At 50.4% G+C, this 25,301-nt stretch overlaps 1 protein-coding gene across 4 annotated transcripts in view; it reads left to right on the forward strand.

The window, feature by feature from the left end:
* abca3b (ATP-binding cassette, sub-family A (ABC1), member 3b) overlaps positions 1–25,301 on the forward strand; it is a 235,319-nt gene that overhangs the window by 83,749 nt on the left and 126,269 nt on the right. For all 4 annotated transcript variants that reach the window (XM_059978838.1, XM_059978841.1, XM_059978840.1 and 1 more), the window contains exons 19-22: positions 3,293–3,596; positions 5,690–5,963; positions 7,335–7,539; positions 13,293–13,512. In XM_059978838.1, coding sequence (XP_059834821.1) covers positions 3,293–3,596; positions 5,690–5,963; positions 7,335–7,539; positions 13,293–13,512 — 1,003 coding nt within the window. The remainder of the gene's footprint in view (positions 1–3,292; positions 3,597–5,689; positions 5,964–7,334; positions 7,540–13,292; positions 13,513–25,301) is intronic.

A 25,301-nucleotide genomic window follows, 5' to 3' on the forward strand; every position in this document is an offset into this window, starting at 1 on the left:
AGAATTTCTACAGATGACATGATTCAGTGTTGTATCTAAAGTCTGAGGTGTACCGGGTAAACATGAAGGGGGCTAGTACAGACCCTTGTGAGGCTCTAGTGTTGCTTATAGCCATGTTTTACACACAGCTCTGAAGCCACACAAACTGGTCTGCCAGTCAAGATAATCCATTATCCATGATACAGTGGAAGTGCCAACCTCCATTGAACAGGGCTTTACCCCAGCAATGAGGGCTGCATGTTATTGAAGGCTCTTGAGAAATCAAAAAACATGATCCTCAGATGGCTGCCCTCTTATTGAAATGGGAGTAGGCTCCGTTCAGCCGGTTGATGACAGCATTGTCAACCCCAGTGTGCAGGGGATTGAGGGCTGATCTGACCAGGGGTCGGAGGTGAGCCAGCACATCCTTTCTCAGATAAGGGGCCCAAAACTGCTCACAATATTCCAAGTGAGGCCTCACCAGTGCTTTATAAATTCCTAACATTACATCCTTGCCTTTATATTCTAGTCCTCATAAAATGAATGCTAACATCCCATTTGTCTTCCACATTAATGACTGAACCTGCAAGTTAACCTTTAGGGAATCCTTTTCTCCCCATTTAGAAAACAGTCTATGCTGTTATTCCTTCTACCAAAGTGCATGACCATACACTTCCCGACACTGTATTCCATCTACCTTTCCTTTTCCCTTTCTCCTAATCTGTCTAAGTCCTTCTGCAGCCCCCTGCTTTCTCAACCTGGCCCTATCTATCTTCAAATTGTCTGCAGACTTGGCCACAAAGCCATCAATTCTACCATCCAAGTGATTGTAAAAAGAAGCAGTCAGAATACCAACCCCTGCAAAACAGCCAACTAGAATAGGCTCTAGTTTTTCCCATTCCTTGCCTTCTGCCAATCAGACAATTCTCTATCCATGCTAGAATCTTTCCTGTAGTAACATGGGTTCTTGTTAAACAGTCTTGTGCAGCAGCTTAACAAGGGCCTTCTGAAAATCCAAGTACACAACGTACACCAATTCTCCTTTGTGAAACTTGCTTGTTATTTCCTCAAAGAATTCTGATAAATTTGCCATGCAAGGTTTTCCCTTGAGGAAATGGTATTGACTTTGACCTATTATGTGCCTCCAAAAGCCCTGAAACTTTATTCTTTCCAATCGACTCCAACATCTTTCCAAACACTGAGGTCAGACTAACTAGCCTATAACTGTCTCTCTCCCTTCTTGAAGAGTGGAATGATATTTGCAATTTTCCAGTCCTCTGGAACTATTCCAGAATCTAGTGATTTCTGAAAGATCATTGCTAATATCTCCACAAACTCTCCAGCCACCTCTTTCAGAACCCTGGGATGTAGTCCATCTGGTCCAGGTGACTTATCTACCTTCAAACCTTTCAGTTTCTCAAGCACCTTCTCCCTAGTAATAGCAACTGCACTCATTTCTGCCCCCTGACACTTGTGAACTTCTGGCATGCTGCTAGTGTCTTCCACACTGACGCAAAATATTTATTCAGTCCATCTGCCATTTCCTTGTCCCCCATTACTACCTCTCCAGCGTCAAAAATATTACACCTTTAGTCCTGTATTCATCAGCCTTTTCAATTTTGTCTCCATGTTACACTGCAACTCATCCCACTGACTGCAATTTTGCCCTTTCATCTGCCTGTCCTGCCTGACAATCTTACTACAGACTGCCTTTGCTTGTATACCAACTGCCCCATCCTTAGCCCTATCAGTCCTGTTCCCATGGCCCTGAAAATTAGTTTAAACCCTCCTCCAACAGTTCTAGCAAACCTGCCCAAAATAATATTGGTGCCCTTCAGGATCGGGTACAAGTCATGCCTTCCCCGGAAGAGATTCCAGTGATCTAGAAATCTGAAGACTTGCCTCCTAAACCAGTTCCTCAGCCATGCATTCATTCACCAAATCATCCTATTCTTGCCTTGCACAGGCAGCGGTCCAGAGATTACTACCGAGCTCCCTAAATTCTCTCTTCAGAACCTTCTCCCTTTTCCTACCTACTGCATGCACTTCTGGTACCCTTACTCGAGGAAAGATAGACTGGCTTTGGAGATGGCACAGAGCAGGCTCGCCAGGTTGTTTCTGGAGATGGGGTGGGGATGAGCCTCTGAGCACAGCTTGTGTTTCCTGGGACTATACTGACTGGAATTCAGGGGAATAAGAGGGGATCTTAGTAAAACAAAGCATTCTGGAAAGGATAGATGCGATAGAGGCAGGAAAATTGTTTCCTCTGGTAAATGGGATTAGAACTAGAGGACAACCTGAAGATTTGGAAGAATAGATTTAGAATGGAGATGAAGAGAACTGTTTTTCCCAGACAGGAGAGAATCTTCTTTGTAATTCTCTGCCCAGTGAAGCAGTGGAAGCTACTTCATTAAATCTATTTAAGGTACTGATAGATTTTTGCATAGTAAGGGAATTACAGGTTCTGGAGAAAGGGCAGGTAGGGGAGTTGAGTCCATGGCAAGATCAGTCATGGTCTTAATGAATGGCAGAGCAGACTCAATGGGCCAGATGGCCAACTCCTGCTCCTAGATCTTATGTACTGAGGTACAGTGAAAAAAAATGTTTTGCATGCCAACCATTTCATTCCACAGAGCATTGAGGTAAATCAGTAACAGAATGCAGAAGAAAGTGTCACAGCTTCAGAGAAAGTGCAGTGCAGGTAGACAATAAGGTGCAAGGGCCACAACAAGGTTGATTGTAAGGTCAAGAGTCCATTGTATTGTACTAGGAGACCACGTAGTAGTGTAATGACAGTGGGATAGAAGCTGTCCTTGAGCCTGGTGGTAGGTGCTTTCACACTTTTGAACCTTCTGCCTGATAGGAGAGGGGAGCAGAGAGCCTGTCCAGAGTGGGTGGGGTCTTTAATTACACTACCTGCTTGACTATGTCCAGCACACTCTGCACTTTCTTTTGGTCACAGCAGAACAGTTGCCCTACCAAGCACAGATCATCCAGATAGGATGCTTTCAATGCTGCATCGATTAAAAATGGGTAAGAGTCGATAGGGACATGCCTAATTACTTTAGCCTCCTGAAGAAGCAGAGGTGTTAATGAGGTTTCTTGGGTGTAGCGCCTATGTGGTTGGACCAGGACAGGTTACATTTACGTCATTTGCACAGTTACAAATGCCTAAAAGCATGTATCATTGCAGGACATTGTTGAGCCTGGTGTCCATGCTCCATGCTTGGTGAATGGAAAGCTGATATCACATGGCTGGAGTTGACGTCTTTGTAAATGATCTGGTGTACCTCGTGTGCTTTGTCTGGCGCAGGTGAGATTCTTCTTGCAGCAGTTTTACGCTATGTTCCTGAAGCGAGCCACCTACAGCTTGCGGAACTGGAAGGTGATCACTGGCCAGTTTATGATCCCGCTTATTTTCGCTAGCTGTGCACTGATTGTAGCCAAGACATTTCCAGGACCCAAGGACTCGCCACCTCTAAACCTGACTCTCCAGCAGTACGGTTCCAGCATTGTCCCCTATTCTGTGGATAGTAACTCCAGCCTGGCAGTGCAGCTGGCCCAGATGTATGAGGGGCTGCTCCCAGAACAGCTTGCGAAGCCCAAGCATGTCAAAGGTGAGTACTGAATTAGACATGTCAGATTTTGCAGGTGATGGGTGGATCCAGGTGAGGGGCTGATTGGTAGGTGATGGGTGGATCCAGGTGAGGGGCTGATTAGCAGGTGATGGGTGGATCCAGGTGAGGGGCTGATTAGCAGGTGATGGGTGGATCCAGGTGGGGGGGTTGATTAGCAGGTGATTGGTGGATCCAGGTGAGGGGTTGATTGGTAGGTGATGGGTGGATCCAGGTGTAGGGTTGATTGGTAGGTGATGGGTGGATCCAGGTGAGGGGTTGATTGGCAGGTGATGGGTGGATCCAGGTGAGGGGCTGATTGGTAGGTGATGGGTGGATCCAGGTGAGGGGTTGATTGGCAGGTGATGGGTGGATCCAGGTGAGGGGTTGATTGGCAGGTGATGGGTGGATCCAGGTGAGGGGCTGATTGGTAAGTGATGGGTGGATCCAGGTGAGGGGCTGATTGGTAGGTGATGGGTGGATCCAGGTGAGGGGGTTGATTGGTAGGTGATGGGTGGATCCAGGTGAGGGGCTGATTGGTAGGTGATGGGTGGATCCAGGTGAGGGGGTTGATTGGTAGGTGATGGGTGGATCCAGGTGAGGGGGTTGATTGGTAGGTGATGGGTGGATCCAGGTGAGGGGCTGATTGGTAGGTGATGGGTGGATCCAGGTGAGGGCTGATTGGTAGGTGATGGGTGGATCCAGGTGAGGGGGTTGATTGGTAGGTGATGGGTGGATCCAGGTGAGGGGCTGATTGGTAGGTGATGGGTGGATCCAGGTGAGGGGCTGATTGGTAGGTGATGGGTGGATCCAGGTGAGGGGCTGATTGGTAGGTGATGGGTGGATCCAGGTGAGGGGGTTGATTTGTAGGTGATGGGTCAATCCAGGTGAGGGGCTGATTGGTAGGTGATGGGTGGATCCAGGTGAGGGGGTTGATTGGCAGGTGATGGGTGGATCCAGGTGAGGGGGTTGATTTGTCGGTGATGGGTGGGATCAGGTGAGGGGTTGATTAGCAGGTGATGGGTGGATCCAGGTGAGGGGCTGATTGGTAGGTGATGGGTCAATCCAGGTGAGGGGCTGATTGGTAGGTGATGGGTCAATCCAGGTGAGGGGCTGATTGGTAGGTGATGGGTGGATCCAGGTGAGGGGGTTGATTGGCAGGTGGTGGGTGGATCCAGGTGAGGGGGTTGATTGGCAGGTGATGGGTGGATCCAGGTGAGGGGGTTGATTTGTCGGTGATGGGTGGGATCAGGTGAGGGGCTGATTAGCAGGTGATGGGTGGATCCAGGTGAGGGGCTGATTGGTAGGTGATGGGTCAATCCAGGTGAGGGGCTGATTGGTAGGTGATGGGTCAATCCAGGTGAGGGGCTGATTGGTAGGTGATGGGTGGATCCAGGTGAGGGGGTTGATTGGCAGGTGGTGGGTGGATCCAGGTGAGGGGGTTGATTGGCAGGTGATGGGTGGATCCAGGTGAGGGGGTTGATTTGTCGGTGATGGGTGGGATCAGGTGAGGGGCTGATTAGCAGGTGATGGGTGGATCCAGGTGAGGGGCTGATTGGTAGGTGATGGGTCAATCCAGGTGAGGGGCTGATTGGTAGGTGATGGGTGGATCCAGTTGAGGGGCTGATTGGTAGGTGATGGGTGGATCCAGGTGAGGGGGTAGATTGGTAAGTGAGGGGGGGAGAGACTGGGAATCATGATTCAGTTGTGATAAGATCAACATTATTCACCATATATATTTACATATATTAGGAATTTGTTGAGTGTTGGCATGACATGCATGAAAAGTTCAGCAATGATAAAGAATTATTTAAAAAATAAGCTTGAAGTGCAAATGAATGGCCTAGTTCTGCTCCTACACTGTATGGTCTTATGTTTTATGTATTTCCATTATACGGAGTAGTTAAAAGTGATTCCAATGCAGAGGTAGGAGTTGTAGGTTGAGGGAGGTGGTGGGGGAAAGGGCTGAAGAAAATGGAGAGGGCAGTGGACTGTAAATCAAGGGAAGAAGGGAAACCAGGCAGAGATTTGCAGTGACACCTGTGTTTTTTTTTGTTGTGAGGATATCTCTCAGTTTCTGGCTACATTTCTTTCAGGTGATCTTATAAACTATCTGCTCAGTGACTCTGTGAAGAAGGGATCGACGCTTAACACGGAGATTTTAGTGAGCGCTTCTTTCCAAAGCACCAGATCAGGCGTTAGGATTGAAGCTTTGTTTAATAACCTGGCCTTCCACACTCCCGCAACCTCACTGATGCTGGTGGACAATGCCCTGTTCAAGATGCTGGCGGGGCCAGAAGCATCGATCAGCACCACCAACTACCCCCAGCCCCGCAACGTTACAGAGGAAGCCATGGACCAGCTGAATGAGTGTGTATTGGCAATTATTTTATTTTCCATTTATTTATTTAGAGATACAAAATGGAAAAGGTCCTTCCAGCACTTCCAGCTGTGCCCTCAGCAGCCCGCCAATCTAACCTTTGCCTAATCAAGGGACAATCTACAATGACCAGTTAACCAACTAAACAGTATGTCTTTGGACTGTGGGACGAAACCAGAGCACCCAGAGGAAAGTGCAGATGTTCTTACAGAGGATGTCACATTGCCTCATCAGTCTGGCAGATACATTCAGGACATTTGATAGGCACATGGATGATAGAAAAATAGAGGGCTATGTGGGAGGGAAGGGTTGATTGATCTAGGAGTAGGGTAAAAGGTTTGTACTGTTCTGTGTTGTAACTGTTCTCACAGTAATATGGAGGTGGGTGCATCGTGTGTTGAACAGTCACAGCAGCATAGTCTCAGTTTGTAAATGCTCCACTCTACAAAAGAGTAGTCTCCATATTGGGTTTATCTGCCACCTCCTCCTCTTCACTTCATCTGTCTCTGTCCTGGTCTCTGTGTTTCCTCTCCACATCTAAATATGAATCAAAGGATATAAAGATTAGTTTTATTTGTCACATCTTTATTAGAACATCCAGTGAAACGCATTGTTTATGTCACATTAAATCAGTAAGAATGTGCTGGGACAGCCCATAGGTGTCGCCATGTTTCCAGAGCTAACGAAGCAAGCCCACAACTTGCTAACTTTAACCTCTATGTCTTTGGAAGCCCATGCAGTCATGGGGAGAAGGTACAGACTCCTTACAGATAGAGCAGGAATTGAACCCCGACCAGTGATCTCTCACACTGTGAGGGGCCGCACCAGTCATCTCTCACACTGTAAAGTATTACGCCAGTGTGCCCACCTATTAGTATATCGTTAGAGATGTTTGAGATCTGATACCTGAACCTTTCGGCTGTGGAACAGCAGTTGCTACAGCCTCCCAAATCAAAAGTGACATGTTTATTCCCACTCCCAGTTTCCTGACCAGTAATGCTGAGTGCAGTAGGATTGGGATATCACTTCCACTAGAAACCTCTGGTAATCCTTGTCCATTGGGGGGTGTAGCTCTTCAACAACCATTGATCTGAAGGGACATCTCTCCCAAACCTGAGTCAGCCCCTGGTTGGTTCATCCAAGGCAATCTGGGAGCGGTATTCCCTTCAAAGGCTGGATAAAGGAATCTTGGTTAGTCCGGGTGTCTGAGGGTAATCAAGGGGCTGGGATACTGATCGTGGCAGCTGTGGGAGAGGACATGGAGGGGTATCTGAGCAGTGTAATCAGGGCTGTGATGGAGTTTCTGTCAGATCCAATGGTTGTTCGTACTGACTCTTCACTCCCTGTTTGTCAATGAACAGGAATCAGACTGGCTTTGCTCTGTCCTTTAACCTGATGTATGGAATGGCCTTCCTAGCCAGCACCTTCTCCCTCTTGCTGGTGTCGGAGCGAAGCCTGAGATCCAAGCATATGCAATTGCTTAGTACCGTCCACGTTGTCAGCTTCTGGCTGTCGGCACTCCTCTGGGACCTCGTGAACTATCTCATCCCCTGTTGGGCAATCCTGGTAAGGAACCAACTGCTGATGGTTTGAGAACATCCGCACCAATCAAAACAATCACTCGGAGAAGCTTCAGTAGAGAATTTTTCCATCACGTAGGGACATTGTTGTCTGCCTCTGGGCGCAGTGATAAAGGTGGGAATAAGAGTTTATGAAAAGACCGATTACTTAGGGTCTGAAGTTGTTTTAATACCAGAGGTGGTCAAGGCCCACATCATGTTGACTCAGTGCTCTCCCTCCCAGTTAGTAAGGTCCCTCTTTATTCAGATCGAATGGTATATTGCCTCCCAGGTGCCAGGGTCACGAGTGTCTCAGGTCATGCCCACAGGGGGAGAGAGAGTAGCCAGATGTCTTGGTACTTATTGGTACCAATGGCATGGGAAGGAAAAGCAAGGAGTTCCTGAAAAGAGAATTTAGAGAGCGGGGTAGAAAGCTGAGAAGCAGGACCTCCTGGGTAGTAATTTTTGGACTGCTGCCTGTGAGGGTAGAAACAGGATGATTTGGTGAATTAATGCGTAACTCAGAAGCTGGTGCAGGGAGCAGGGCTTCAGGTTTTTGGATCATTGGGATCTCTTCTGGGTGGAGGTATGACCTGTTCAAAAGTGATGGGTTGCACATGAACCCAAGGGGGACTAATATTCTCAAGGGTAGATTTGTTAGAGCTGTTGGGAGGGTTGAAGCTAATTTGGCAAAGGGGTGGGAACTGGAGTGAAAGGACTCAGCATAGAATGGATGGTAAAAAAGTAAGTTTGTCCTGTTTGACAAATGGGTGTTACTCTGGTTGGCAATCAGTGGTGATCGGTGTGCCGCAGGGGTCGGTGCTGGGCCTGCAATTGTTCACGATATACATTAACAATCTTGAATAGGGACCAAGTGTAGTGTATCTAAGTTTGCTGATGACAGTAAATTGAGTGGAAAAGCAAATTGTGCAGAAGATATGGAGCGTCTGCAGAGAGGTATAGATAGGTTAAGTGAGTGGGCAAGGTCTTATTGATCTTATCGAATGATGGAGCAGGCTCAACAGGCCAGATGGCTGACCCCTATATCTTATGTTCAAAGATAGCGTGCAGTCAGACTGTCAGGAAGGACAGGCAGATGATAGGACAAAATTACAGCTGATAGGATGAGTATTAGTGCATAGGGATGCAGAATCAAACAGGGTAGCAAATACAGTACTCAAAGTGTTATATCTCAATGCACAGAGTATAAGAAATAAGGTGGATGATCTTGTTGCACTATTACAGATTGTCAGGTCTGATATTGTGGCCATCACTGGATTGTGGCTAAAGAATGATTGTAGTTGGGAATTGAATGTCCAAGGTTACATTTTATATTGGAGGGAGAGGAAGGTAGACAGGTGAGGAGGCTTGGCCCTGCTGGTAAAGAATGGCATCAAGTCAGTAGAAAGATGTGACATAGGATTGGAAGATGTTGAATCCGTATGGGTTGAGTTAAGAAACTGCAAGGGTAAAAGGACCCTGATATAACCATATAACCATATAACAATCACAGCACGGAAACAGGCCATCTTGGCCCTCCTAGTCCCTGCCGAACCCTTAATCTCACCTAGTCCCACCTACCCGCACTCAGCCCATAACCCTCCACTCCTTTCCTGTCCATATACCTATCCAATTTTACCTTAAATGACACAACTGAACTGGCCTCTACTACTTCTACAGGAAGCTCATTCCACACAGCTATCACTCTCTGAGTAAAGAAATACCCCCTCGTGTTTCCCTTAAACTTCTGCCCCCTAACTCTCAAATCATGTCCTCTAGTTTGAATCTCCCCTACTCTCAATGGAAACAGCCTGTTCACGTCAACTCTATCTATCCCTCTCAAAATTTTAAATACCTCGATCAAATCCCCCCTCAACCTTCTACGCTCCAATGAATAGAGACCTAACTTGTTCAACCTTTCTCTGTAACTTAATTGCTGAAACCCAGGTAACATCCTAGTAAATCGTCTCTGCACTCTCTCTAATTTATTGATATCTTTCCTATAATTCGGTGACCAGAACTGCACACAATATTCCAAATTTGGCCTTACCAATGCCTTGTACAACTTTAGCAACTGATGTCAGTTATATCCAGGCCTCCCAACAGTGGCTGGGATTGGACCACAGATTTCAACAGGAAACAGAAAAGGCATGTCGAAAGGACAATGTTATGATAGTCCTGGGAGATTTCAACACGCAGATCGATTGGGAAAATCAGGTTGGAAGCGGATCTGAAGAGAGAGAGTTTGTTGAAAGGCTATGAGATGGCTTTTTGGAGCAGTTTGTCGTTGAGCCTACTAGGGAATCAGCTGTACTGGATTGCGTGTTATGTAATGAACCAGAGGCAATTAGGGAGCTTAAGGTAAAAGAATCCGAAGGAGTTAGTGATTACAATATGATTGAGTTCAACTTGAAATTTGATAAAGAAAAAGTAAAGCTTAACATAGCAGCATTCCAGTGGAGTAAAGGAAATTACAGTGGTATGAGAGAAGGGTTGGCCAAAGTAAACAGGGAGGAGATACTGCCAGGGATGACAGCAGATCAGCAATGCTGTGGGGTTCTTTGAAAAATGAGGCAGGTGCAGGATAGATGTATTCCAAAAATAAAGAAATACCCAAAGGGCAAAACGGTACATCCATGTTGACAGGGTAAGTCAAAGCTAATGTAAAAGCAAAAGAGAGGGCATACAACAAAGCAAAAATCAGTGGTAAGAAAGAGGATTGAGAAGCTTTTAAGACCCTATAGAGAGCAACTAAAAAATCATTAGGAGGGAAAAGATGAAATATGAAAGCAAGCTAGCAAACAATATCAAAGTGGATATTGGTCTGGAAGGGTCACAAAGGGTTTCAGCCTGAAACATCGACTGTACTTTTTTACATAGATGCTGCCTGGCCTGCTGAGTCCCTCCAGCATTTTGTGTGTTGCTCAAAGTGGATAGTAAAAGCTTTTTCAAGTATGTAAAACATAAGAGATGAGAGTGGATATAGGACTGCTAGAAAATGATGGCAGAGAAATAATAATGGGTGACAAGGAGATGACAGATGAGCTAAATTAGTATTTTGCATCAGTCTTCACTGTGGAAGACATTAGCAGTGTGTCAGATTTTGAAGGCTGTGAGGGAAGAGAAGTGCAGTTACTATTACAAGGGAGAAGCTGAAAGACCTAAGGGTACATAAGTCACCTGGACCAAAGGTTCTGAAAGAGGTAGCAGTAGAGATTGTGGAGGCATTGGTAATGATCTTTCAAAAGTCATTGAACTCTGGCATGTTAAGAACAAGGTGATAGAGTACTTGGTGACACAGGACAAGATAGGACAAGGTCTGCATGGTTTCCTTCAGGGAAAAATTTGCCTGATGAACATGTTGGAATACTTTGAGGAAATTACAAGGAGGATAGATAAAGAGGATGCAGTGGATGTTGTATATTTGGACTTTCAGAAAGCCTTTGACAAGGTGCCACACATGAGGCTGCTTACCAAGTTAAGATCTCATAGTGTTTCAGGAAAGTTACTGGCATGGTTAGAGCATTAACTGATTGGTAGGAAGCAGTGAGTGGGAATAAAAGAATCTTTTTCTGGTTGGCTGCCAATGATTAGTGGTGTTCCACAAGGTCGGTGTTGGGACCACTTCTTTTTACACTGTATATCAATGACTTAGATGACGGAATTGATGGCTTTGTTGCCAAGTTTGCAGCTGATACGAAGATAGGTGGAGGGACAGGTAGTATTGAAGAAACAGATAGGCTGCAGAAAGGCTTAGGCAGATTGGGAGAAAGGGCAAGAAAGTGGCAAATGAAATACAGTGTTGGAAAATGCACAGTAATGCACTTTGGTAGTAGAAATAAATGTGGAGATTATTTTCTAAATGGGGAGAAAATCCAAAAATCTGAAATGTAAAGGGATTTGCGAGTCCTTGTGCAAAACACCCTAAAGATTAACTTGCAGGTAGAGTCGGTGGTGAGGAAGGCAAATTCTATGTTCAATGTTCACATTAATTTCAAGAGGTCTGGACTACAAGAGCCGGGATGTGATGCTGAGGCTTTATAAGGCAGTGGTGAGGCCTCACCTTGAGTCTTGTGAACAGTTTTGGGCTCCTCATCTAAGAAGAGATGAGCTGGCATTGGAGAGGGTCCAGAGGAGGTTCACAAGGATGATTCCACAAATGAAAGTGTTATCATATGAAGAACATTTAATGTCTCTGGGTCTGTACTCACTGGAACTTAGAAGGATGAGGGGCCTTTTGAATGTTGAAAGGCCCAAACAGAGTAAATGTGCAAAGGATGTTTCCCATGGTGGGTGAGTCTAGGACAAGAGGGCACAGCCTCAGGATAAAGGGGTGTCCATTTAAAATAGAAATGCAAAGAAATTTCTTTAGCCAAAGTGTTGTGGATTTGTGGAATTTGTTACCACAAGCAGCTGTGGAGGCCAGGTTGTTGGGTGTATTTAAGGCACAACCTGATAGTTTCTTGATTGGATATGGGGAGAAGACCAGGAAGCGGGGCTGAAGACAGATAAATTGGATCAGCCATGATCGAATGGCAGAGCAGACTTGATGGGCCGAATGGCCTAATTCTGCTCCTATGTCTAATGGTCTTATTTTAAACTGAATTCTAATTCTAATACAAAAGAAATCATGCAAAAAAGGATTCGTAACCAGAGAGAGGGGATTCAGACTAATGGACAAGCCCACAGGCAGGAAGTGTAATGGATGGGACAGCGAAGGCATCTATTATCAACACTCTGTGAGTCCCAGTAATATGACCAGATGTTTGGTTATCCCATTGGAATAAATAACTTGGAAGCTGGTGAAACCTACTTTAGAGAATTGTGTGCACTTCACCAACCTACAGGAGAGATATCAATAACATCAAGAGAGCTCAAAGAAGATTTACAAGAATGTTGCCAGGACTCGAGGACCTAAGCTATAGGGAAAGGTTAAATAGGTTAGGACTTTATTCCCTGGAGTGTTGGAGAACGAAGGGAGATTTGATAGAGGTATACAAAACTATAGATAGGGTAAAGGTAAACAGGCTTTTTGGCTGAGACTAGGACTGCAGGTCATAGGTTAGAGTGAAAGACGAAATATTTAAGGGGAACATGGGTCGGGGACCACTCGGAGGGTGGTGAGAGTGTGGAACGAGCTGTCACTGGAAGTTATAGATGTACGTTTGATTTCAACATTGAAGGGGAATTTGGATAGGTACATGAATGGGAGGGGTATGAAGGGCTAGGGTTCAGGTGTGGGTCAGTGGGAGTTGGCAGAATGATAGTTTGTCATGGGCTAGCTGGGACAAAGAGACTGGTTAGTACTGAAGTGTTCTGTGCACGTCCTGCTGCTTGGACTCTGTATCCCTGGGAAGTGGGAATATCGTGAGGAACAGGAATGGTTACTATGGCCCTGATCCAAGCTGGGGCAGTGGCGGAGGGAGTGATGACACAGGCTGTGGCGGAGTGAGTGAGTGGGGCTGTGGCGGAGGGAGTGAGAGGGGCTGTGGCGGAGGGAGTGAGAGGGGCTGTGGTGGAGGGAGTGAGAGGGGCTGTGGCGGAGGGAGTGAGGGGCTGTGGCGGAGGGAGTGACTGGGGCAATGGTGGAGGGAGTGAGTAGGGCAGTGGTGGAGGGGATGTGGCGGAGGGAGTGAGGGACTGTGGCGGAGGGAGTGACTGGGGCTGTGGCGGAGGGAGTGTGGTGGAGGGAGTGATGACACAGGCTGTCTGTACAACAAGAGCTCTGAGACAAGGAACCTGTCTCTGATTGCCTCGCAGATGATGTTCCAGGTGGCCGGGCTGCAGCCGTTCACTTTCCAGGAGAAACTTGTTGACATTTTACTCCTGCTTGTGCTCCATGGCTGGTCTGTCATCCCCCTCATGTACCTCACTCATTACCTCTTCAGCAGCACCGCCACAGTGTACACAACGGTCACCATCGCCAACATCCTGTCCGGCACAGCCTCTTTTGTTGCTGTGACAATCATGGACATCCCAGGTCAGTGAGGGAGGGGGTGGGGGAGTGGGTGTCGCTGCTTCCTGGCATTCCTCATCCGCTTCTCGTGTTCAAACCCAGCTACCATCTCTACCATTGTCCCAACCCACGTCACCATGTCCCACGCCTCCTGCAGCAGCTCATGTATTGTCCCACTCCCATTACATCATCCCCACCTCCCCCACCCACAGTCACACCATCCCCATCTCCACCTCCCCCACCTACAGTCACACCATCCCCATCTCCATCTCCCCCACTCACACCCACACCATCCCCGTTTCCCCATCCACCCTCACACCATCCCCATCACATCCACATCTCCCAAATCCACACCATTTCCATCCCCATCTCCCCCATGCACACCATCCTCATCCCCATCTTCCCCAATCACGCACACACCATCCCCATCTCCCCCACGCACACCATTCCCCTCCCCACCATCCCCATCATAAACATCCACCCGTCACCATTCCCCTCTCCAACATCCCCATCATAAACATCCACCCGTCACCATTCCCCTCCCCAACATCCCTATCATAAACATCCACCCGTCACCATTCCCCTCTCCAACATCCCCATCATAAACATCCACCCGTCACCATTCCCCTCTCCAACATCCCCATCATAAACATCCACCCGTCACCATTCCCCTCCCCACCATCCCCATCATAAACATCCACCCGTCACCATTCCCCTCCCCACCATCCCCATCATAAACATCCACCCGTCACCATTCCCCTCTCCAACATCCCCATCATAAACATCCACCCGTCACCATTCCCCTCCCCACCATCCCCATCATAAACATCCACCCGTCACCATTCCCCTCTCCAACATCCCCATCATAAACATCCACCCGTCACCATTCCCCTCCCCAACATCCACATCATAAACATCCACCCGTCACCATTCCCCTCTCCAACATCCCCATCATAAACATCCACCCGTCACCATTCCCCTCTCCCCACCATCCCCATCATAAACATCCACCCGTCACCATTCCCCTCCCCAACATCCCCATCATAAACATCCACCCGTCACCATTCCCCTCTCCCCACCATCCCCATCATAAACATCCACCCGTCACCATTCCCCTCTCCAACATCCCCATCATAAACATCCACCCGTCACCATTCCCCTCCCCAACATCCCCATCATAAACATCCACCCGTCACCATTCCCCTCCCCAACATCCCCATCATAAACATCCACCCGTCACCATTCCCCTCCCCACCATCCCCATCATAAACATCCACCCGTCACCATTCCCCTCCCCACCATCCCCATCATAAACATCCACCCGTCACCATTCCCCTCTCCACCATCCCCATCATAAACATCCACCCGTCACCATTCCCCTCCCCAACATCCCCATCATAAACATCCACCCGTCACCATTCCCCTCTCCCCTCCATCCCCATCATAAACATCCACCCGTCACCATTCCCCTCTCCCCTCCATCCCCATCATAAACATCCACCCGTCACCATTCCCCTCCCCACCATCCCCATCATAAACATCCACCCGTCACCATTCCCCTCTCCAACATCCCCATCATAAACATCCACCCGTCACCATTCCCCTCCCCAACATCCCCATCATAAACATCCACCCGTCACCATTCCCCTCCCCAACATCCCCATCATAAACATCCACCCGTCACCATTCCCCTCCCCACCATCCCCATCATAAACATCCACCCGTCACCATTCCCCTCTCCCCACCATCCCCATCATAAACATCCACCCGTCACCATTCCCCTCCCCAACATCCCCATCATAAACATCCACCCGTCACCATTCCCCTCCCCAACATCCCCATCATAAACATCCACCCGTCACCATTCCCCTCCCCACCACCCCCATCATAAACATCCACCCGTCACCATTCCCCTCTCCAACATCCCCATCATAAACATCCACCCGTCACCATTCCCCTCCCCAACATCCCCATCATAAACATCCACCCGTCACCATTCCCCTCCCCACCATCCCCATCATAAACATCCACCCGTCACCATTCCCCTCTCCAACATCCCCATCATAAACATCCACCCGTCACCATTCCCCTCCCCACCATCCCCATCATAAACATCCACCTGTCACCATTCCCCACCCCACCATCCCCATCATAAACATCCACCCGTCACCATTCCCCACCCCACCATCCCCATCATAAACATCCACCCGTCACCATTCCCCTCCCCAACATCCCCATCATAAACATCCACCCGTCACCATTCCCCTCTCCAACATCCCCATCATAAACATCCACCCGTCACCATTCCCCTCCCCAACATCCCCATCATAAACATCCACCCGTCACCATTCCCCTCCCCAACATCCCCATCATAAACATCCCGTCACCATTCCCCTCTCCAACATCCCCATCATAAACATCCACCCGTCACCATTCCCCTCCCCAACATCCCCATCATAAACATCCCGTCACCATTCCCCTCTCCAACATCCCCATTATAAACATCCACCCGTCACCATTCCCCTCTCCCCACCATCCCCATCATAAACATCCACCCGTCACCATTCCCCTCTCCCCACCATCCCCATCATAAACATCCACCCGTCACCATTCCCCTCTCCAACATCCCCATCATAAACATCCACCCGTCACCATTCCCCTCTCCAACATCCCCATTATAAACATCCACCCGTCACCATTCCCCTCTCCAACATCCCCATCATAAACATCCACCCGTCACCATTCCCCTCCCCACCATCCCCATCATAAACATCCACCCGTCACCATTCCACTCCCCACCATCCCCATCATAAACATCCACCCGTCACCATTCCCCTCCCCAACATCCCCATCATAAACATCCACCCGTCACCATTCCCCTCTCCAACATCCCCATCATAAACATCCACCCGTCACCATTCCCCTCCCCAACATCCCCATCATAAACATCCACCCGTCACCATTCCCCTCTCCCACCATCCCCATCATAAACATCCACCCGTCACCATTCCCCTCTCCAACATCCCCATCATAAACATCCACCCGTCACCATTCCCCTCCCCAACATCCCCATCATAAACATCCACCCGTCACCATTCCCCTCCCCACCATCCCCATCATAAACATCCACCCGTCACCATTCCCCTCTCCAACATCCCCATCATAAACATCCACCCGTCACCATTCCCCTCCCCACCATCCCCATCATAAACATCCACCTGTCACCATTCCCCACCCCACCATCCCCATCATAAACATCCACCCGTCACCATTCCCCACCCCACCATCCCCATCATAAACATCCACCCGTCACCATTCCCCTCCCCAACATCCCCATCATAAACATCCACCCGTCACCATTCCCCTCTCCAACATCCCCATCATAAACATCCACCCGTCACCATTCCCCTCCCCAACATCCCCATCATAAACATCCACCCGTCACCATTCCCCTCCCCAACATCCCCATCATAAACATCCCGTCACCATTCCCCTCTCCAACATCCCCATCATAAACATCCACCCGTCACCATTCCCCTCCCCAACATCCCCATCATAAACATCCCGTCACCATTCCCCTCTCCAACATCCCCATTATAAACATCCACCCGTCACCATTCCCCTCTCCCCACCATCCCCATCATAAACATCCACCCGTCACCATTCCCCTCTCCCCACCATCCCCATCATAAACATCCACCCGTCACCATTCCCCTCTCCAACATCCCCATCATAAACATCCACCCGTCACCATTCCCCTCTCCAACATCCCCATTATAAACATCCACCCGTCACCATTCCCCTCTCCAACATCCCCATCATAAACATCCACCCGTCACCATTCCCCTCCCCACCATCCCCATCATAAACATCCACCCGTCACCATTCCACTCCCCACCATCCCCATCATAAACATCCACCCGTCACCATTCCCCTCCCCAACATCCCCATCATAAACATCCACCCGTCACCATTCCCCTCTCCAACATCCCCATCATAAACATCCACCCGTCACCATTCCCCTCCCCAACATCCCCATCATAAACATCCACCCGTCACCATTCCCCTCTCCCACCATCCCCATCATAAACATCCACCCGTCACCATTCCCCTCCCCAACATCCCCATCATAAACATCCACCCGTCACCATTCCCCTCTCCCACCATCCCCATCATAAACATCCACCCGTCACCATTCCCCTCCCCACCATCCCCATCATAAACATCCACCCGTCACCATTCCCCTCCCCAACATCCCCATCATAAACATCCCGTCACCATTCCCCTCCCCACCATCCCCATCATAAACATCCACCCGTCACCATTACCCTCTCCCCACCATCCCCATCATAAACATCCACCCGTCACCATTCCCCTCCCCACCATCCCCATCATAAACATCCACCCGTCACCATTCCCCTCCCCAACATCCCCATCATAAACATCCACCCGTCACCATTCCCCTCCCCACCATCCCCATCATAAACATCCACCCGTCACCATTCCCCTCCCCAACATCCCCATCATAAACATCCACCCGTCACCATTCCCCTCCCCACCATCCCCATCATAAACATCCACCCGTCACCATTCCCCTCCCCAACATCCCCATCATAAACATCCACCCGTCACCATTCCCCTCCCCAACATCCCCATCATAAACATCCACCCGTCACCATTCCCCTCCCCACCATCCCCATCATAAACATCCACCCGTCACCATTCCCCTCCCCACCATCCCCATCATAAACATCCACCCGTCACCATTCCCCTCCCCACCATCCCCATCATAAACATCCACCCGTCACCATTCCCCTCCCCACCATCCCCATCATAAACATCCACCCGTCACCATTCCCCTCCCCAACATCCCCATCATAAACATCCACCCGTCACCATTCCCCTCCCCAACATCCCCATCATAAACATCCACCCGTCACCATTCCCCTCTCCCCACCATCCCCATTATAAACATCCACCCGTCACCATTCCCCTCCCCAACATCCCCATCATAAACATCCACCCGTCACCATTCCCCTCTCCAACATCCCCATCATAAACATCCCGTCACCATTCCCCTCCCCACCATCCCCATCATAAATATCCACCCGTCACCATTCCCCACCCCAACATCCCCATCATAAACATCCACCCGTCACCATTCCCCTCTCCAACATCCCCATCATAAACATCCACCCGTCACCATTCCCCTCCCCAACATCCCCATCATAAACATCCACCCGTCACCATTCCCCTCTCCCCACCATCCCCATCATAAACATCCACCCGTCACCATTCCCCTCCCCAACATCCCCATCATAAACATCCACCCGTCACCATTCCCCTCTCCAACATCCCCATCATAAACATCCACCCGTCACCATTCCCCTCTCCCCACCATCCCCATCATAAACATCCACCCGTCACCATTCCCCACCCCAACATCCCCATCATAAACATCCACCCGTCACCATTCCCCTCCCCAACATCCCCATCATAAACATAAACCCGTCACCATTCCCCTCTCCACCATCCCCATCATAAACATCCACCCGTCACCATTCCACTCCCCACCATCCCCATCATAAACATCCACCCGTCACCATTCCCCTCCCCAACATCCCCATCATAAACCTCCACCCGTCACCATTCCCCTCCCCACCATCCCCATCATAAACATCCACCCGTCACCATTCCCCTCTCCACCATCCCCATCATAAACATCCACCCGTCACCATTCCCCTCCCCACCATCCCCATCATAAACATCCACCCGTCACCATTCCCCTCTCCACCATCCCCATCATAAACATCCACCCGTCACCATTCCCCTCTCCAACATCCCCATCATAAACATCCACCCGTCACCATTCCCCTCCCCAACATCCCCATCATAAACATCCACCTGTCACCATTCCCCTCTCCAACATCCCCATCATAAACATCCACCCGTCACCATTCCCCTCCCCAACATCCCCATCATAAACATCCACCTGTCACCATTCCCCTCTCCAACATCCCCATCATAAACATCCACCCGTCACCATTCCCCTCCCCAACATCCCCATCATAAACATCCACCCGTCACCATTCCCCTCCCCACCATCCCCATCATAAACATCCACCCGTCACCATTCCCCACCCCAACATCCCCATCATAAACATCCACCCGTCACCATTCCCCTCTCCACCATCCCCATTATAAACATCCACCCGTCACCATTCCCCTCCCCACCATCCCCATCATAAACATCCACCCGTCACCATTCCCCTCCCCAACATCCCCATCACAAACATCCACCCGTCACCATTCCCCTCCCCAACATCCCCATCACAAACATCCACCCATCACCATTCCCCTCCCCAACATCCCCATCATAAACATCCACCCGTCACCATTCCCCTCCCCACCACCCCCATCATAAACATCCACCCGTCACCATTCCCCTCCCCACCATCCCCAACATAAACATCCACCCGTCACCATTCCCCACCCCAACATCCCCATCATAAACATCCACCCGTCACCATTCCCCTCTCCACCATCCCCATTATAAACATCCACCCGTCACCATTCCCCTCCCCACCATCCCCATCATAAACATCCACCCGTCACCATTCCCCTCCCCAACATCCCCATCATAAACATCCACCCGTCACCATTCCCCTCTCCACCATCCCCATTATAAACATCCACCCGTCACCATTCCCCTCCCCACCATCCCCATTATAAACATCCCGTCACCATTCCCCTCCCCACCATCCCCAACATAAACATCCACCCGTCACCATTCCCCTCCCCACCATCCCCATCATAAACATCCACCCGTCACCATTCCTCTCCCCACCATCCCCATCATAAACATCCACCCGTCACCATTCCCCTCCCCAACATCCCCATCATAAACATCCACCCGTCACCATTCCCCTCCCCAACATCCCCATCATAAACATCCACCCGTCACCATTCCCCTCTCCACCATCCCCATCATAAACATCCACCCGTCACCATTCCTCTCCCCACCATCCCCATCATAAACATCCACCCGTCACCATTCCCCTCTCCACCATCCCCATCATAAACATCCACCCGTCACCATTCCCCTCCCCAACATCCCCATCATAAACATCCACCCGTCACCATTCCCCTCCCCAACATCCCCATCATAAACATCCACCCGTCACCATTCCCCTCTCCCCACCTTCCCCATCATAAACATCCACCCGTCACCATTCCCCTCTCCCCACCATCCCCAACATAAACATCCACCCGTCACCATTCCCCACCCCAACATCCCCATCATAAACATCCACCCGTCACCATTCCCCTCTCCACCATCCCCATTATAAACATCCACCCGTCACCATTCCCCTCCCCACCATCCCCATCATAAACATCCACCCGTCACCATTCCCCTCCCCAACATCCCCATCATAAACATCCACCCGTCACCATTCCCCTCTCCACCATCCCCATTATAAACATCCACCCGTCACCATTCCCCTCCCCACCATCCCCATTATAAACATCCCGTCACCATTCCCCTCCCCACCATCCCCAACATAAACATCCACCCGTCACCATTCCCCTCCCCAACATCCCCATCATAAACATCCACCCGTCACCATTCCCCTCTCCACCATCCCCATTATAAACATCCACCCGTCACCATTCCCCTCCCCACCATCCCCATTATAAACATCCCGTCACCATTCCCCTCCCCACCATCCCCAACATAAACATCCACCCGTCACCATTCCCCTCCCCAACATCCCCATCATAAACATCCACCCGTCACCATTCCCCTCTCCACCATCCCCATTATAAACATCCACCCGTCACCATTCCCCTCTCCAACATCCCCATCATAAACATCCACCCGTCACCATTCCCCTCTCCCCACCATCCCCATCATAAACATCCACCCGTCACCATTCCCCTCCCCAACATCCCCATCATAAACATCCACCCGTCACCATTCCCCTCCCCACCATCCCCATCATAAACATCCCGTCACCATTCCCCTCCCCACCATCCCCATCACAAACATCCACCCGTCACCATTCCCCTCCCCACCATCCCCATCATAAACATCCACCCGTCACCATTCCCCTCTCCAACATCCCCATCATAAACATCCACCCGTCACCATTCCCCTCCCCAACATCCCCATCATAAACATCCCGTCACCATTCCCCTCCCCACCATCCCCATCACAAACATCCACCCGTCACCATTCCCCTCCCCACCATCCCCATCATAAACATCCACCCCTCACCATTCCCCTCTCCAACATCCCCATCATAAACATCCACCCGTCACCATTCCCCTCCCCAACATCCCCATCATAAACATCCACCCCTCACCATTCCCCTCTCCAACATCCCCATCATAAACATCCACCCGTCACCATTCCCCTCCCCAACATCCCCATCATAAACATCCACCCGTCACCATTCCCTTCCCCAACATCCCCATCATAAACATCCACCCGTCACCATTCCACTCCCCACCATCCCCATTATAAACATCCCGTCACCATTCCCCTCCCCAACATCCCCATCATAAACATCCACCCGTCACCATTCCCCTCCCCACCATCCCCATCATAAACATCCACCCGTCACCATTCCCCTCCCCAACATCCCCATCATAAACATCCACCCGTCACCATTCCCCTCCCCACCATCCCCATCATAAACATCCACCCGTCACCATTCCCCTCCCCAACATCCCCATCATAAACATCCACCCGTCGCCATTCCCCTCCCCAACATCCCCATCATAAACATCCACCCGTCACCATTCCCCTCCCCACCATCCCCATCATAAACATCCACCCGTCACCATTCCCCTCCCCAACATCCCCATTATAAACATCCACCCGTCACCATTCCCCTCCCCACCATCCCCATTATAAACATCCACCCGTCACCATTCCCCTCCCCACCATCCCCATCATAAACATCCACCCGTCACCATTCCCCTCCCCAACATCCCCATCATAAACATCCACCCGTCACCATTCCCCTCCCCAACATCCCCATCATAAACATCCACCCGTCACCATTCCCCACCCCAACATCCCCATCATAAACATCCACCCGTCACCATTCCCCTCTCCAACATCCCCATTATAAACATCCACCCGTCACCATTCCCCTCCCCACCATCCCCATCATAAACATCCACCCGTCACCATTCCACTCCCCACCATCCCCATTATAAACATCCCGTCACCATTCCCCTCTCCAACATCCCCATCATAAACATCCACCCGTCACCATTTCACTCCCCACCATCCCCATTATAAACATCCCGTCACCATTCCCCTCCCCAACATCCCCATCATAAACATCCACCCGTCACCATTCCCCACCCCAACATCCCCATCATAAACATCCACCCGTCACCATTCCCCTCCCCACCATCCCCATCATAAACATCCACCCGTCACCATTCCCCTCCCCAACATCCCCATCATAAACATCCACCCGTCACCATTCCCCTCCCCAACATCCCCATCATAAACATCCCGTCACCATTCCCCACCCCAACATCCCCATCATAAACATCCACCCGTCACCATTCCCCTCCCCACCATCCCCATCATAAACATCCACCCGTCACCATTCCCCTCCCCAACATCCCCATCATAAACATCCACCCGTCACCATTCCCCTCCCCAACATCCCCATCATAAACATCCACCCGTCACCATTCCCCACCCCACCATCCCCATCACAAACATCCACCCGTCACCATTCCCCTCCCCACCATCCCCATCATAAACATCCACCCGTCACCATTCCCCTCCCCAACATCCCCATCATAAACATCCACCCGTCACCATTCCCCACCCCAACATCCCCATCATAAACATCCACCCGTCACCATTCCCCTCCCCACCATCCCCATCATAAACATCCACCCGTCACCATTCCCCTCCCCAACATCCCCATCATAAACATCCACCCGTCACCATTCCCCTCCCCAACATCCCCATCATAAACATCCCGTCACCATTCCCCACCCCAACATCCCCATCATAAACATCCACCCGTCACCATTCCCCTCCCCACCATCCCCATCATAAACATCCACCCGTCACCATTCCCCTCCCCAACATCCCCATCATAAACATCCACCCGTCACCATTCCCCTCCCCAACATCCCCATCATAAACATCCACCCGTCACCATTCCCCACCCCACCATCCCCATCACAAACATCCACCCGTCACCATTCCCCTCCCCACCATCCCCATCATAAACATCCACCCGTCACCATTCCCCTCTCCAACATCCCCATCATAAACATCCACCCGTCATCATTCCCCTCCCCAACATCCCCATCATAAACATCCACCCGTCACCATTCCCATCCCCAACATCCCCATCATAAACATCCACCCGTCACCATTCCCCTCCCCACCATCCCCATCATAAACATCCACCCGTCACCATTCCCCTCCCCACCATCCCCATCATAAACATCCACCCGTCACCATTCCCCTCCCCAACATCCCCATCATAAACATCCACCCGTCACCATTCCCCTCCCCACCATCCCCATCATAAACATCCACCCGTCACCATTCCTCTCCCCAACATCCCCATCATAAACATCCACCCGTCACCATTCCCCTCCCCAACATCCCCATCACAAACATCCACCCGTCACCATTCCCCTCTCCAACATCCCCATCATAAACATCCACCCGTCACCATTCCCCTCCCCACCATCCCCATCATAAACATCCACCCGTCACCATTCCCCTCCCCACCATCCCCATCATAAACATCCACCCGTCACCATTCCCCTCTCCCCAACATCCCCATCATAAACATCCACCCGTCACCATTCCCCTCCCCACCATCCCAATCATAAACATCCACCCGTCACCATTCCCCTCCCCACCATCCCCATCATAAACATCCACCCGTCACCATTCCTCTCCCCAACATCCCCATCATAAACATCCACCCGTCACCATTCCCCTCCCCAACATCCCCATCACAAACATCCACCCGTCACCATTCCCCTCTCCAACATCCCCATCATAAACATCCCGTCACCATTCCCCTCCCCACAATCCCCATCATAAACATCCACCCGTCACCATTCCCCTCCCCACCATCCCCATCATAAACATCCACCCGTCACCATTCCCCTCTCCAACATCCCCATCATAAACATCCCGTCACCATTCCCCTCCCCACCATCCCCATCATAAACATCCACCCGTCACCATTCCCCTCCCCAACATCCCCATCACAAACATCCACCCGTCACCATTCCCCTCTCCAACATCCCCATCATAAACATCCACCCGTCACCATTCCCCTCCCCACCATCCCCATCATAACATCCACCCGTCACCATTCCCCTCCCCAACATCCCCATCATAAACATCCACCCGTCACCATTCCCCTCTCCAAAATCCCCATTATAAACATCCACCCGTCACCATTCCCCTCCCCAACATCCCCATCATAAACATCCACCCGTCACCATTCCCCTCCCCACCATCCCCATCATAAACATCCACCCGTCACCATTCCCCTCCCCACCATCCCCATCATAAACATCCACCCGTCACCATTCCCCTCTCCAACATCCCCATCATAAACATCCACCCGTCACCATTCCCCTCTCCAACATCCCCATCATAAACATCCACCCGTCACCATTCCCCTCTCCAACATCCCCATCATAAACATCCACCCGTCACCATTCCCCTCCCCAACATCCCCATCATAAACATCCCGTCACCATTCCCCTCCCCACCATCCCCATCATAAATATCCACC

Source organism: Hypanus sabinus, chromosome 9 (genome assembly GCF_030144855.1).
Source record: "Hypanus sabinus isolate sHypSab1 chromosome 9, sHypSab1.hap1, whole genome shotgun sequence".
Lineage (NCBI taxonomy): Eukaryota > Metazoa > Chordata > Chondrichthyes > Myliobatiformes > Dasyatidae > Hypanus > Hypanus sabinus.